Raw genomic sequence first — 12,963 nt, 5'->3', positions numbered from 1 at the left:
TCTAGATCAGTGAGATCCTTTCTCCGTCTGGCTTATTTCACTGAGCGTAAGGAAGGCGTCATGTTGTCACGAGTGGTAGGACTTCCTCGTTTTTTTATGGCTGAATAATGTTCCATTGTGGACATTTATACCACGATGTCTCGATCCCTTCATCCGTCCATAGACGTGTCTTGGGTACTGTAAATAATGCTTCAGTGAACATGGGGTGCAGATGTCTTTTTGAATTAGTGTTTTCATTTTTTAATATATATATTCCCCAAAATGGAATTGCTGGACCATATGGTCGTTCTGTTTTTCATTTTTAGAGGAACCTCCATACTGTTTTCCAGAGTGGCTGCACCAGTTTGCGCTCCCACCAACAGCGCACGAGGGTTCCCCTTTCTCCACATCCTCGCCAACACTGGGTATCTCTTGTGTTTTTATCTTTTTGATCATGGCCATTCTGACAGATGTGAGGTGGGATCTCACTGTGGTTTCGATTTGCATTTCCCTGAGGATGAGTGATGTTGAGCATCCTTTCCTGTGTCTGTTGGCCATCTGGATGTCTTCTCTGGAGAAGTGTCTGTTCAGGTCCTTTGCCCATGTTTTAATTGGGTGGTTTTTCTGCTACTGAGTCGATGAGTTCTTTCTGTATTTTGGAGATTAACCCCTTATCAAATGTATGGTTTGCAGATATTTTCTCCCATTCCACAGGTTGTCTTTGCTGTGCAGAAGCTTTTTAGTTTGATGTTGTCCACTTGTTTATTTTTGCTTCAGTTGCTTTGAGCTTTAGGTGTCACATGCAAGAAACCATCACCAGGGCCCACGTTGGGAAAGCTTTGTGTCTGTGTTTCCTTCCAGGAGTTTCGTGGTTTCAGGTCTTACCTTTAAGTCTTTGATCCATTTCGAGTTAATTTTTGTGAGTGGTGTGAGGTGGGGGGCCAGCTTCATTGTTTTCCATGTGAACATCCAGTTAACCTGGCGCCATTGACTGAAGAGACTGTCTTCTCTCCCGTTCAGTGTCCTTGTCAAAGATTAGTTGACTGTATATGCCTGGGTTTATTTCCGGGCTCTCAGTTCTGTTCCACTGGTCTGTCTGTCTGTTGGAAAAGCTTATCTTAACCCCAGAAAGATTCAGAATCAAACAGAAGTGTTGGGGTGCCTGGCTGGCTTGGTCCATGGAGTGTGTGACTCTTGATGTCCAGGTTGTAGTGTACAGATGACTTAAAAATAAAATCTTTAAAAATAATAAAATAAAAGATAAAATCTTTAAAAAGCACCTAGAATGTTTAGGAAATTCAAGTTCATAGTGTTACTTTTTTAAAAATCTATTTATTTTTAATTATTGTAAAACATACATTACAGAAAATTTACCATTTCGACCACTGTCAAGCAAATATAAAACCCCGGTTCAGGGGCATTCGGCATGTTTATATCCTTATGCAACCATCACCACCATCCATCTTCAGAGCTTTTTTATTTTGCAGAACTGAAACTCTGTCCCATTAAACAGTAATCCCCATTTCTCCCCTTTCCCTCACCTCTGGAAGCCATCATTCTACTTTCTGTCTCTGAATTTAAATATGAAGTCTGTACCTGAATACCTCTTACGAGTAGAGCATTTGTCCTTCTGCCTGGCTTGCTGCGCTTGGCACCAGGTCCTCAGAGTTCATCCGTATTGTAGCAGCTATCAGGTTTTCCTAACTTTTTTAAGATTTCATTTATTTATTCGAGAAAGAGAGAGAGAGAGAGCACAAGCCGGGGGAGCGGCAGAGGGAGAAGCAAACTCCCCGCTGAGCAGGGAGCCCAACGCGGGGCTCGATCCCAGGACCCCGGGATCATGACCTGAGCTGAAGGCAGACGCTTAACAGACCGAGCCACCCAGGCGCCCCCATTTTTGGAATTGTAAATATTCGTCATGTTTGAGAGAATTTGGCCTTTCCAAGTAACAGACAAGACTTTTGCATTCTAATTTAGAGTGTGTAACAGTAATGGGTTTAGATCTGTGATTTTATGTGAAAATCTCCCTGAGCTTATATGCAGTGTTGGAAGATTTAGGATTTACCATAGTTATAAATCTATCAAAATTTTGAGAATTAACTTAAAGTAAGTGGAAGACATACGAGTCAGGCAGATCAACTAAAGTTCTTAAAAAGGAAATTGAAATCATGCCGTGTTTAAAGGAGCATCACTAAGCAAGTTTGTAGAAGTGCAACCATCCCCTTGTCTGAGGAAAACTGCTGCATCCTCGAGACGGACTGGGAAACAAGGGTTTTGGGTGAATGTGCTAACCTGCCTCTAGACTTCCAGCCTCCTACCTCCGGGGCCCAGCCCAGCCGTCCTTCGTGCAGATGAGCTGTCCCCACAGCCCACGTCCTTCTGTCCTGCCCATTTCTCCTGCCTAGTGGGCATTTGTGCAATTCAGGACTTAATTTCCATAAACTGACCCTTGTATCAGTAGTCTTGATTTAAGGACCTTCTTCAGCTCTGAACAGCTTTTTCCCTCAATTCCAATCCAAAGATAACATGAACCTTTCCAGTTTACTCATTTGTGGGTGGCTTTTTTTGCTGTTGACATTCTCAGTCCTGTTATCTTTAGGTCTCAAATGGTGAAAATCAGTCAAATCAGTCCAATAAAATACGAACTAAGAAAAAAAATAGAAGTGCAACCATCCGTTAATCAGAGGCCTCTGGAGAATAACTGTCAACATTGCTTAGATTAAATAAATATATAAGGGAGGCCTGGCTGGCTCAGTCGGGAGAGCCACGTGACTCTTGATCTCGGGGGGTTGTGAGTTCGAGCCCCCCCACTGGGTGTAGAGATGACTTAAAAAAATCTTTAAAAAATAATAATAAAATTTGAATATAGAGAGAACAATATTTGTAAGTTGAACTCAGGCTTAATAGAGAGCTAGGTTTTTAAATTTGTAGCTTTAATAAGGCGAGGACTAATATTACACATAAATCAAAGGTTGCTGTGCCCTTTAGGGGACTTTGATATCTTTGTCATGAGCCTCACCAGAGGACCTAGGCCACTTCATCCAAGCCAAAGTACATACAGGTCCTTGTATATAATTTCCAAAGGTTGCCTTTCGCATTGCTGGTGCCAGGTGGCCTGGCTTCCTCATGGTGATTGAGTGACTCTGTTGCCCCAGCTCTTCACTGGTCCTCTAACAGATGCTGACAGGCAGGAATCTCATGGACCCACGCGTTCCGCTGAGGCTGGGGACACACAGCCAGAGAACAGGGTCCCTGCCTTCACTCTGGGGTGATGCTAACCATCCCAGCACGGGGTAAGGGGTTCTGGGAGGGAGGAGGCTCTGGGAGCTTCGTGAGCCCATGCCACCTGGGAGTGTGACGGAAGGCTTCCTAGAGGAGGTGGCATCTGAGCTGAGACTTAAAGGATGAATAGGAGTTTGCCACTTATGTGGGGAAGGCGGTCCGGGAGGAGGGAACAGCATGTTCAAAAACCCAGAGGCAAGCGGCACGAAGGGGCCCTTCCCTTCCTGGAGGCTGCAGGCTCGAGAAAGCCTTACCCCCTGGACATCATGGCACAAAACAGTGCAAGCGCTCCAAAGGGGGCGGCTTCGGGCATCGAGTCATCCCAGACCGCAGCTGTGACTGAACCCACGTGCGGTCCAGCCACCTCCCCTGGGCTGGCAGCCCGGCCCCGGCCCAGCAAACCTTCGTGCATCTTTCCCTCGGTCCCCGGCCTGAGTGGTCCAAGAAGTCCTCCCTCCTCCCTCCGTCTGCTGCCGTCCTCATTGGTCCCTCAGGCTCAGACCTTTCTGGGGTCCTCTCTGCCCCTACCCCGGCGTTCTGGGCTCTGCATGTGCTTCCCTGTCCTGTGAGGAGGCCTGGGCCTCCCTCCAGAGATCAATCTCTAGGCACAGAGTCTGGGAGAAAGCGGGCAGGGCCTCGGAGGCCTCAGGCCCAGCCCATCCCCTCCAGAGAGGACAGCGTTGCTGAGTCACCGGGAGGCCGAGGTTCAGGGCCAGGGCCAGCTCAGCCCTGTACCGTTCATCTCAAGCCCCTGTCCCGGCTCAGGCCCTGGGCCCTGACACCCCCCAGCCCCCCCCCGCCCCCGTCGCCACCCACCAGGCCTAGTGCCCAGTTCGGCTCCTCGGTTCAGAGCGGACAGCCCGGAGCACCGCACAGAACCACAGACCCAGCCGGAAAAACCCGGGGGCGGGGGGCTTGCTTCCTCCACCAAGGGAAGCCTCCTGCAGGGTCAATGAGGAAATACGGGCTTTAACATTTTTCTTCATTTTTAAAATTCAAATATTTAAAATTCGAACAGTATGCAAGGACATGGTGAAAAGGCAGCCTCCGTCTCGCCCCTGCCCCGCCGTGGCCACCGGTTCCCGCCCCGGGACGGCTTCTTCCCTGTCACGCGTGCTCACACCCACGCCTCCAGGGATCGCCCGTGCACTCCGGCACGCGTGTGTGTGCATGGGGCTCCCCAGCTCTACACTCAGATGAATTAGACATCTCTCACATCGTGCAGCGTGTTCCGAAGGAGGGAAGGTTACCTTCCGAAAAGAACTCTAGAGCAGGAGTAAACACAGCAACTTAGAGGGACACGCACAGGAGGCCCCACAATACAATGGATGTAGGGTTCTATTTTTGTTCGAAGAAAGTTATGATCTATTTTTTTTTAAAGTCTGAACTGGGGGCGCCTGAGGGGCTCCCTCGATTGAGCGTCTGACTCTTGGTTTCAGCTCAGGTCGTAATCTCGGGGCCGTGAGATCGAGCCCTGCGTCGGGCTCCGTGCTCAGCTCAGAGTTCGCTTGAGAGTCTCTCTCCCTCTCCCTCTGCCCCTTCCCCCACTTGTGCGTGTTCTTTCTCACTCTCTCTCAAATAAATAAATCTTTAAAAAAAAAGAAAGTCCGAACTGCCTCCGTCCAGAGGAGTCTAAGGAGACATGACAACTGAACGTGATGTGGGGTCCTGGATGGGATCCTGCAACAGGAAAAGGACGTTAGGTAAAAACTCAGGACATCTGAGCCGTATTCCGTTGTCTGTGGACACCAGTGTTATTCAGCCTTTAAAAAGAAGGAAACCCTGCCCTAGGTGACCACATGGATGAACCTTGACGTTCTGCTGAGTGAAATAAGCCAGTCAGAAGCACAAATACTGCACGATCCCATGTATGGGGAGCTCCCAGATTGTCCAGCTCGTAGCAGCAGAGAGGCGGATGGTGGGGGCCGGGAAGTGGGGAGGTGGGGAGACGGGGAGACGCTCGCTAACGGGTGCAGAGTCTCAGTTATACCAGATGAGTAAGTTCTAGACACCTGCTGGCCCGCGTCGTGCCCGCGGTCAGCAGTACCAGATGGCACGCTTAGCAATTTGTAAGGAGGGACTAAATGCCCTTCCTACCATAAAATTTTAAAATACAAATGTTTCTAAAACTAAGGAGATCTGAATAAATGATGGACTTTAGTGGAGTTATTAACGTATCAGTACTGGTTCGTTCCTTGTAACAAATGTACCCGACTAACGTAAGCCGTTAATGACTGGGAAACTGGGTGTGGGGTTCATGGGAACTTCCTGTACTGTCCTCACTATATTTCTATAAATCTGAAATTGTTCCAAGATAAGGGCGCCTGGCTGGCTCTGTGGAGCGTGAGACTTTTTTTTTTTAATGTAGGCTCCACTGTGAGTTCAAGACCTGAGCCAAAACCAAGAGTCAGATGCTTAACCGACTGAGCCACCCAGGTGCCCCTAACATGCTAATCTTGACTTTGGGGTCGTGCGTTCAAGCCCCACCTTGGGCATTAGGGATCCCTTAAAATAAATTGTTCCAAAATAACAAATTTATTTTTAAAAATTTGGAAAGACAGCACAATGTTCTCTCCAGATAGTGGTACTACTTGTGATTGTTCCCCCTTTTGATTTATCTGTTTTCCGTTTCTTACAGTAAACATATATTATTTATGTAATGAATTAATAACCCACCAGAACGTGAGCTGGTTGTGGTGCAGGGCTGCAGGTGTGACGGCAGCGCAGGCTCTTTGCCCTGAACGCCCAGGTGCTCTCCGGGCCACCTGCCTAGGAAGGGACCGTCCTCGGAGGGACTCTGGGGGGCCTGGAGCCCATTCAGCCACCCCTGGCCTGGATGCGTTCCCAGTGCCCAGCACGCAACTCAACTTTAAAAAAATATCTCCACTTAAAAAAAGTTATGCTTTGAGTTTATATCCCTTGTCGAAAAATTAGGAAGTACAGGAAACACAAAAAAAGAAAATAATTCAGGGGCACCTGGGTGGTTCCGTCGGTTAAACATCTGCCTTCAGCTCAGGTCATGATCTCAGGGTCATGGGATCAAGTCCCGTGTCAGGCTCCCGGCTCAGTGGGGCGTCTGCTTCTCCCTCTGCCCCCACCACCCCCCACTTGTGCTCTCTCTGTCTCTCTCTCAAATAAATACATAAAATCTTTAAAAAAAATAGTTCACTTGAAATTTCATTGCTTGGAGAAAACTTTTTTTTTTAAAGATTTTATTTATTTGAGAGAGAGAGAATGAGAGATAGAGAGCACGAGAGGGAAGAGGGTCAGAGGGAGAAGCAGACTCCCCGCTGAGCCGGGAGCCCGATGCGGGACTCGATCCCGGGACTCCAGGATCATGACCTGAGCCGAAGACAGTCGCTTAACCAACTGAGCCACCCAGGCGCCCGAAAACTTTTTTTTTTTAAGATTTTATGTCTTTATTTGAGAGAGAGAGCGCACACATGAGAGGGGGGAGGGTCAGAGGGAGAAGCAGACCCCCCGCTGAGCAGGGAGCCCCCATGCAGGGCTGGATCCCAGGACCCCGAGATCATGACCTGAGCCGAACGCAGACACTTAACAACTGAGCCACCCAGATGTCCCTCAATCTTTTTTTTTTTTAAAGGTTTTGTGTTTGAGTGATCTCTACACTGAGCGCGAGGCTCGAACTTACAACCCCGAGATCAGGAGTGCTCTACTGACCGAGCCGGCGGGCGCCCCTCCCCCGGTCTCCACATTATTAGGCAGCCTTCCCCAAGGGCCACCAGGAGCCAGGACCTGCTCTGGGCTCTGGGAAGCGGGCAGTGCGCAAGCAGCCCCTGCCCCGGCCTCGCAGGGCTCGTGCCCCGATGTGTAGGGGGCATGGTCACGGTCTGTCCGTTGCAGGGCAGCCGTGTGGCCGGAGCACTGAGTAGGCACACAGCCAGCCCAGCACCGTGGGCCCCTGAGGGCGCCGCCTCCACTGCCCAGGCTCCGGGGAGGCGGGGGGCGGGCGGGGGGGGGCGGCTGCAGAGCCTGCCTGGACATGCGGAGGGCCATGGCTGCAGCCTCCCCCGTTGCGGGGCCTCCCCACTCCCCGCGGGCTGACCGTGCTCTGCCTCCTAGGGCTGGACATCCACTTCATCCACGTGAAGCCCCCCCAGCCACCATCCGGCTGCACCCCGAAGCCCTTGCTGATGGTGCACGGCTGGCCCGGCTCCTTCTACGAGTTTTATAAGATCATCCCGCTCCTGACCGACCCCAGGAACCACGGCCTGAGCGAAGAGCACGTTTTTGAAGTCATCTGCCCTTCCATTCCCGGCTACGGCTTCTCGGAGGCATCCTCCAAAAAGGGTATGGGGGCTGCTGGGGGCCAGGCCTTCCCACAGGCGGGGAGCCAGCCGGGACAGCTCCCTTCGGAGCCTGGGGGGGCCAGATGGCCGGCGCCCCTTCTTGGGCTCTGCCGGGTGCCGTGGGCAGGGGATGGGCAGAGCAGCCCAGAGCCCAGGCCAGCCTGCGGGCAGCAGGGCCCCCAGAACCTTGCGGCGCTGGCCTGAGCCCACCGCGCCCTCGCTGCGTGGCCGTCCCCTCGCCATCCCTCTCTGCCACGCAGATGCCTGCCTGCTGGGCGCTGGCCATGCCGCCGTGGGGACCCCGAACCCTCTGCCCTCCCGTGAGCCGCTGTGACCCCAGCCTGGGGCAAACGGGGGGGGGGTGAGGAATTTCCTAGGAGCCCAGGAGGACCCAGGGAGTGACCTCCCTGTGATTCTCTTCCCTCTCCCCTTCAAACCAGGCTTGAATTCAGTGGCCACGGCCAGGATCTTTTATAAGCTGATGCTGCGGCTGGGCTTCCAGGAATTCTATGTTCAGGGCGGGGACTGGGGGTCCCTGATCTGCACCAACATGGCCCAGATGGTGCCCAGGTGAGGGTCCCTGTCAGGTGGGTGGGGTAGCCATCTGTGCAGGGGATTCCGCCTGGGCACGCTAGCTGAGACTTGGAGCGTCCTCTTGCCGGGGGCCACCCAGGCGGGGTGTCTGTGGGCCTGGGGGAGGGGAGGGAGGGCTCCCTCCCCCGCCCCCGTCACCCTGCTGTGCCTGGGGCACCTTGACGTGGATTCTCTCTCTATTGGGTATCACACAGGGTTGGGGAGTCTGGGCCAGGTACCCAGGCAGAGAGGGCCAGATAGAGGAGGGGAAAGTCAGGCAGTGGACATTTCTGGTGCACCAAGCCCCAGAAGAGCCCAGAACTTTCTAGAAACTCTGTATTTTCCTCGCCAACCCCCTCCTCCCTGTCATGGGGCCGCCCTAGAGGCGCAGATTCCAAGAGGGCTGGCTCTGCGCATCTCAGCCCCGCGGCCTCCTGCTAGTCTCCCCTCCCCAGCCCTGCGTCAGCCTCACCTGGACCCTCTCTCTGCCCTCAGCCACGTGAAAGGCCTGCACTTGAACATGGCTTTCGTTTTAAATCCCGGCACCCTGACCCTTCTCCTGGGACCGCGTTTCCCGAGGCTTTTCGGCTACACCCAGAGGGATATAGAGCTGCTGCACCCCTTCAAGGAGAAGGTTTTCTACAGCTTGATGAGGGAGAGCGGTTATATGCACATCCAGTGCACCAAACCCGACACCGTGGGTGAGTGCGTGCTCCGGACGCTGCGGCCTTCTCCGCTGGGGCGGGGGCCACACCCCTCCCATTCAGCCAGGCGCCCAGCCAGGGGGCCTCACCCACCCGACAACACTGCTCCGGGATGAAAACCTCCCGGGAGGGCCCCGAACTCTTTCTCACCCAGCACTTCCAGGCAGAGGTCAGTTGATACATGGCCAGCGCATTCCAGACACCTGCTCGAGCTGATTCAGTGTGCTCCGGGGCCTTGACCCCTGACCCCTGCACCCTGAGCCTAAGTCGAGGAGGGAGCCTGGGGGCCCGGCAGCTCAAGGACTGGGGCGGATGGAGGGGGTCGATATTCATTTGGAACTCTTCCCCTAATTTGGACTTTTAGGTTTCTTAGTTTTCACAAACCAGAGCATATAAACTAAAAACTCCACCTTTTTTTTTAAGTTTTTTTATTTATTTAAGTAATCTCTATACCCAACATGGGGCTCAAACTCAATGACTCCAAGATCAAGAGTTGCATGCTCTTCGGACTGAGCCAGCCAGGCACCCCAAACCCCACCTTTTTAAAACCAGCATTCATACATATTTCCCATCCGGATCTCCCCAAACACAGAAAGCTAGCTGCCCATGCAGTGGGGCCGGTTTTACCCCTTTTTCTCAGATGAGAGTTCCGAGGCCGAGGGTTAAGTAGATGGGGGGTGCCTGAGCACCCCAAGGTCAGGGCAGAGCTGTGCCCCGACACGGGGCCCTGACCGCTCACTGGTCCCAGGCCTGAGTCCCTCCCTCGCTTCTCCCCACCCCAGGCTGCGCTCTGAATGACTCTCCTGTGGGCCTAGCTGCCTATATCCTGGAGAAGTTCTCCACCTGGACCAACCCGGAGTTCCGAGACCTGGAGGACGGAGGCCTGGAGAGGTGAGACCCTACCCTCCAGCCACCAGCCGGCATGTCCCAGCTACTGCTGGGTGCCCCTCAGGCCCTCACCCTGGTGAACCCGGCCCCAGTTCCTCCGGATGAGGAAGCGGAAGCAGAGAGAGGTCTAGCGACTTGCTCCAAGCCCCCCAGTGGAGTGGTCGGGCATAGGACGCAGGGCTCGAGACTGTCTGTGGTCCGTTTGCTCGACAGCACCCTCCCGGGATCAGCGGGCCCCGGGGGCAGTGAGTGCCCCTTTATTGCCAAGAGGCGTGAGCAGCCAGGGCCCCCCGCCCGCGCCCGAGCCCACGGGAGCCCGGGATCATCACGGCCTCCTGACCATGTGCCCTGGGGGAAGCCTGGAGGCAGCTGCAGGGTGACTCCCGGGCCTCTGGCCTGACTCAGGTGCCACCAAGGTCAGCCCTGACCCAGCTTCTCCAGCACCCCTCCCCCTCTTTGTTGCCTTGGGGGCACACAGAGCACCAGACACAGCGCTGCGGTGAGAGGCGAGGTGGGGCTGGCTCCCGCCTCGGCCACGGGCACCGTGTCTAGGTCGTGCCCTTGCCCCAGCGCCTGGAAGGAAGGAGGCTCGACAAACACGCACCAGACGAATGAGCTCTGGAAGATTGTGCGAGTCCAGAGAAAAGAGGATCTGCTCCGTCTACCGGGCAGGGAGGGGAAATGACCGGGAGAATCTATTTGGCCTGGGCCTTGAAGGATGAGTAGGAGTTTGCCGGCGGAAAGGGTAGAAGCAGAGAATTTAGGCAGAGAGAAGAGCAGAAGCGAAGGTGAGAGTGATAGAAACGCGAGGCACTCTGGGAAAGGCTGACTTTGCCGAGGCTGGGGGCAGGTACGCGGGGGGCTGGACCGGGAGCCCACGCACAAGCCCTCACCCTGGGATCCGTTCCCCGCCCCACACTGGGCAGGACCCGGGGCGATGGGGCTCCACCAGCAGCCCCTTGGCAAAGGGGTGGCCCTGCTCCTTGCCCACCAATACCTGCAGCCAGACACAGGGCACAGACTAGCTCAGCTCTGTGTTCTAGCAAGATCCCTGCCTGCACTAGGGCGGGGAGGGTCGGTGGGGTCGTTTGCTGGCTATGATCAGAGCCTAGGGGGAGATGGGAGCCCCTGGGCATCTCGCTAAAAGCTGGTTCTGACCATTCACGATTCTGACTGTCCGTTTCTCACTGGACGATTTCCACGGTCCTCCAAAGAGCAATTCAAAGTCGCTTCTTCCCCTGTCCGGCTCCACACCGCTGTTGCTAGACCCCAAGGAACGGTTACTTCTGAACGGGAAGATGCCTTATGAACGTATTCATTTTGGAGAAGCCTCTCTCCTTACAAATGCTTCGTGTTTTTGTGTCTAATGTCAGTACCCCACTCCTGCACCCCTCGCCCCTTGCCTGCTGGAGCTGCACTGGTTGGGAGCAGGGCCGGGGTTAGGGCTCAATGTTCCTTAAACTGTGGTGCTGAGGATAAAATGGCCAACTACAACTAGAGGCTGACACACACAAGCAAATTCAGCACGTTGGCCTGATGTATCAACTACACTTATTGGCTGAGAGCTGGGGAGCCAAGTGGGAGCATCAGCAAGTTCCTCAATTCAGGCACAGTGACATCAGCGGCGCCTGGGGGGGAGGGGGGAGGGGGGACAGCCAGGGCTGGGGGGGGAGGGGGGAGGCAGCAGCAGAGGTAGAAATTTCTACCTCCCCACCAGGCTGCAGGGACGCCCTTCCTTCGTCAAGCAGGAAATAGGGAATGAGGAAGGGAGCCTCTGAGTGTGTGTGCGCCTTTGGATGATGGAAGTGTGCACGTGTGAGCGCCCGTGGGTTTGGATAGACACGTGTGCCCGTGTGAGCATGCGTGTGTGGGTGCACTTGCATCGGAGAGTGTGTGTGTCCGCGAGGGGCTCAGCAGAGATGCAGGGGCCACTTCCGGCAGGGACGTGCTGAGTGGGAGGTGCCCGCTTGGTAACCAGACAGAGATCTGGAGCCCGGGGAGGGGTCGGACCGGAGGAAATGACTGTGGTCTGGGGGGAACGAGCAGGCCCAGCAGCAGCCCCAGGAGCAGGGAGGAGAAGTGAGGAGCCCCTACCTGAATGGGGGGCTGGCAAGTGCGGGCTGGCAGTTGCAGTGGGGGGGGTGCTGAGGCATGGGGGGGGCAAGAGAGATGGGGCAGAGGGGAGGCGGGAAGGCAGGCCTGGGTGGCATGGACGTCAGACTGTGGGCAGGGGAGGGCTGGAGGCTGGAGGGGCGGAAGATGAGCAGGGGGAGGGCATCGGGGCAGAAGTGGTGGGCACCAGCAGCTGGACGGGGTGGGGGGCCATGGAGTGCTCCAGGGGGCTCTGGACACAGGGTAGCATGAGGGAGTCCAGCAAGAGGTCAGAGCCCGAGGGGCAGGTGGGGCCAGGAGAATGTGGGGTTTCAGGGTCTACAGACCTCGGGCCCCAACAATAAGAACCAGATGGCTCCTTCCTCCCCATGTGTGGAGCCCCACAGCCTGGGTGGGGTCCCATGCCGAGTGGGGAGGTGTCCGCAGGGCCCCAGGCCAAGCCTGGTAGCTGGCGGCCCCGGGCCCAGGCCCGGGCACCATGGGGCTAATGCACCAGCCTCAGGCGAGGTCTGAGCAGGAAGCCAGGCGGGCGGGGGTCCCCGGCACTCGCAGCCTGAAAGCCGCACCTGGCACTGAGGGGCCTTCCGGGGCTGCTTCCGCAGGAAGTTCTCCCTGGACGACCTGCTGACCAACGTCATGCTCTACTGGACGACGGGCACCATCACCTCCTCCCAGCGCTTCTACAAGGAGAACCTGGGCCAGGGCTTCATGGCCAACAAGCATGACCGGTGAGTCTGGCTGAGCCCGCACAGGGCCGCCTGCCGACGGGCCTCCAGGAGCAGCCGGACCACCTGCCCTTGACCCCCAGGGAGGTCCTTTGATGGCAGGACCGTAGGTGCCCAGGGTGCCTGGGATGAGAGCACGGTGTCACTTCACTCACCGAGGGAACGCCGGGCCGGCCCCATATGGCATCGGCGGTCCTGGACTTCCGGATCCCCAGGGGGCAGCGGGGGGAAAGGGAAACGCAGCTGGGGGGGCTAGCGGCTGTCCTGTCCGGCTCAGCCCGTGGGGAGCCCGCGGGTTCTCCAGCCCGGCCAGCCCTTCTGGAGAAGGCAGCTCTAGTGGGTTGGACTTGAGGGGTTGGTGAGAACCCTGGTCTGTCCTTCCTTTCTGGC

At 55.5% G+C, this 12,963-nt stretch overlaps 1 protein-coding gene across 1 annotated transcript in view; it reads left to right on the top strand.

The window, feature by feature from the left end:
* Positions 1–12,963, top strand: part of EPHX1 (epoxide hydrolase 1) — a 30,951-nt gene that overhangs the window by 17,470 nt on the left and 518 nt on the right. Inside the window, exons 4-8 of the mRNA XM_028111708.1 lie at positions 7,345–7,572; positions 8,012–8,141; positions 8,640–8,845; positions 9,631–9,739; positions 12,451–12,576. Of these exons, the coding sequence (XP_027967509.1) occupies positions 7,345–7,572; positions 8,012–8,141; positions 8,640–8,845; positions 9,631–9,739; positions 12,451–12,576 (799 nt within the window). The remainder of the gene's footprint in view (positions 1–7,344; positions 7,573–8,011; positions 8,142–8,639; positions 8,846–9,630; positions 9,740–12,450; positions 12,577–12,963) is intronic.

This window comes from Eumetopias jubatus, unplaced genomic scaffold (genome assembly GCF_037043125.1).
Source record: "Eumetopias jubatus isolate StellerSeaLion01/CBP00866 unplaced genomic scaffold, mEumJub1_p1.0 scaffold_12, whole genome shotgun sequence".
NCBI classification, from domain to species: domain Eukaryota; kingdom Metazoa; phylum Chordata; class Mammalia; order Carnivora; family Otariidae; genus Eumetopias; species Eumetopias jubatus.
The sequence above is the reverse complement of the archived record's forward strand: the minus strand, read 5'-3'. Positions and strand labels throughout refer to the sequence as shown.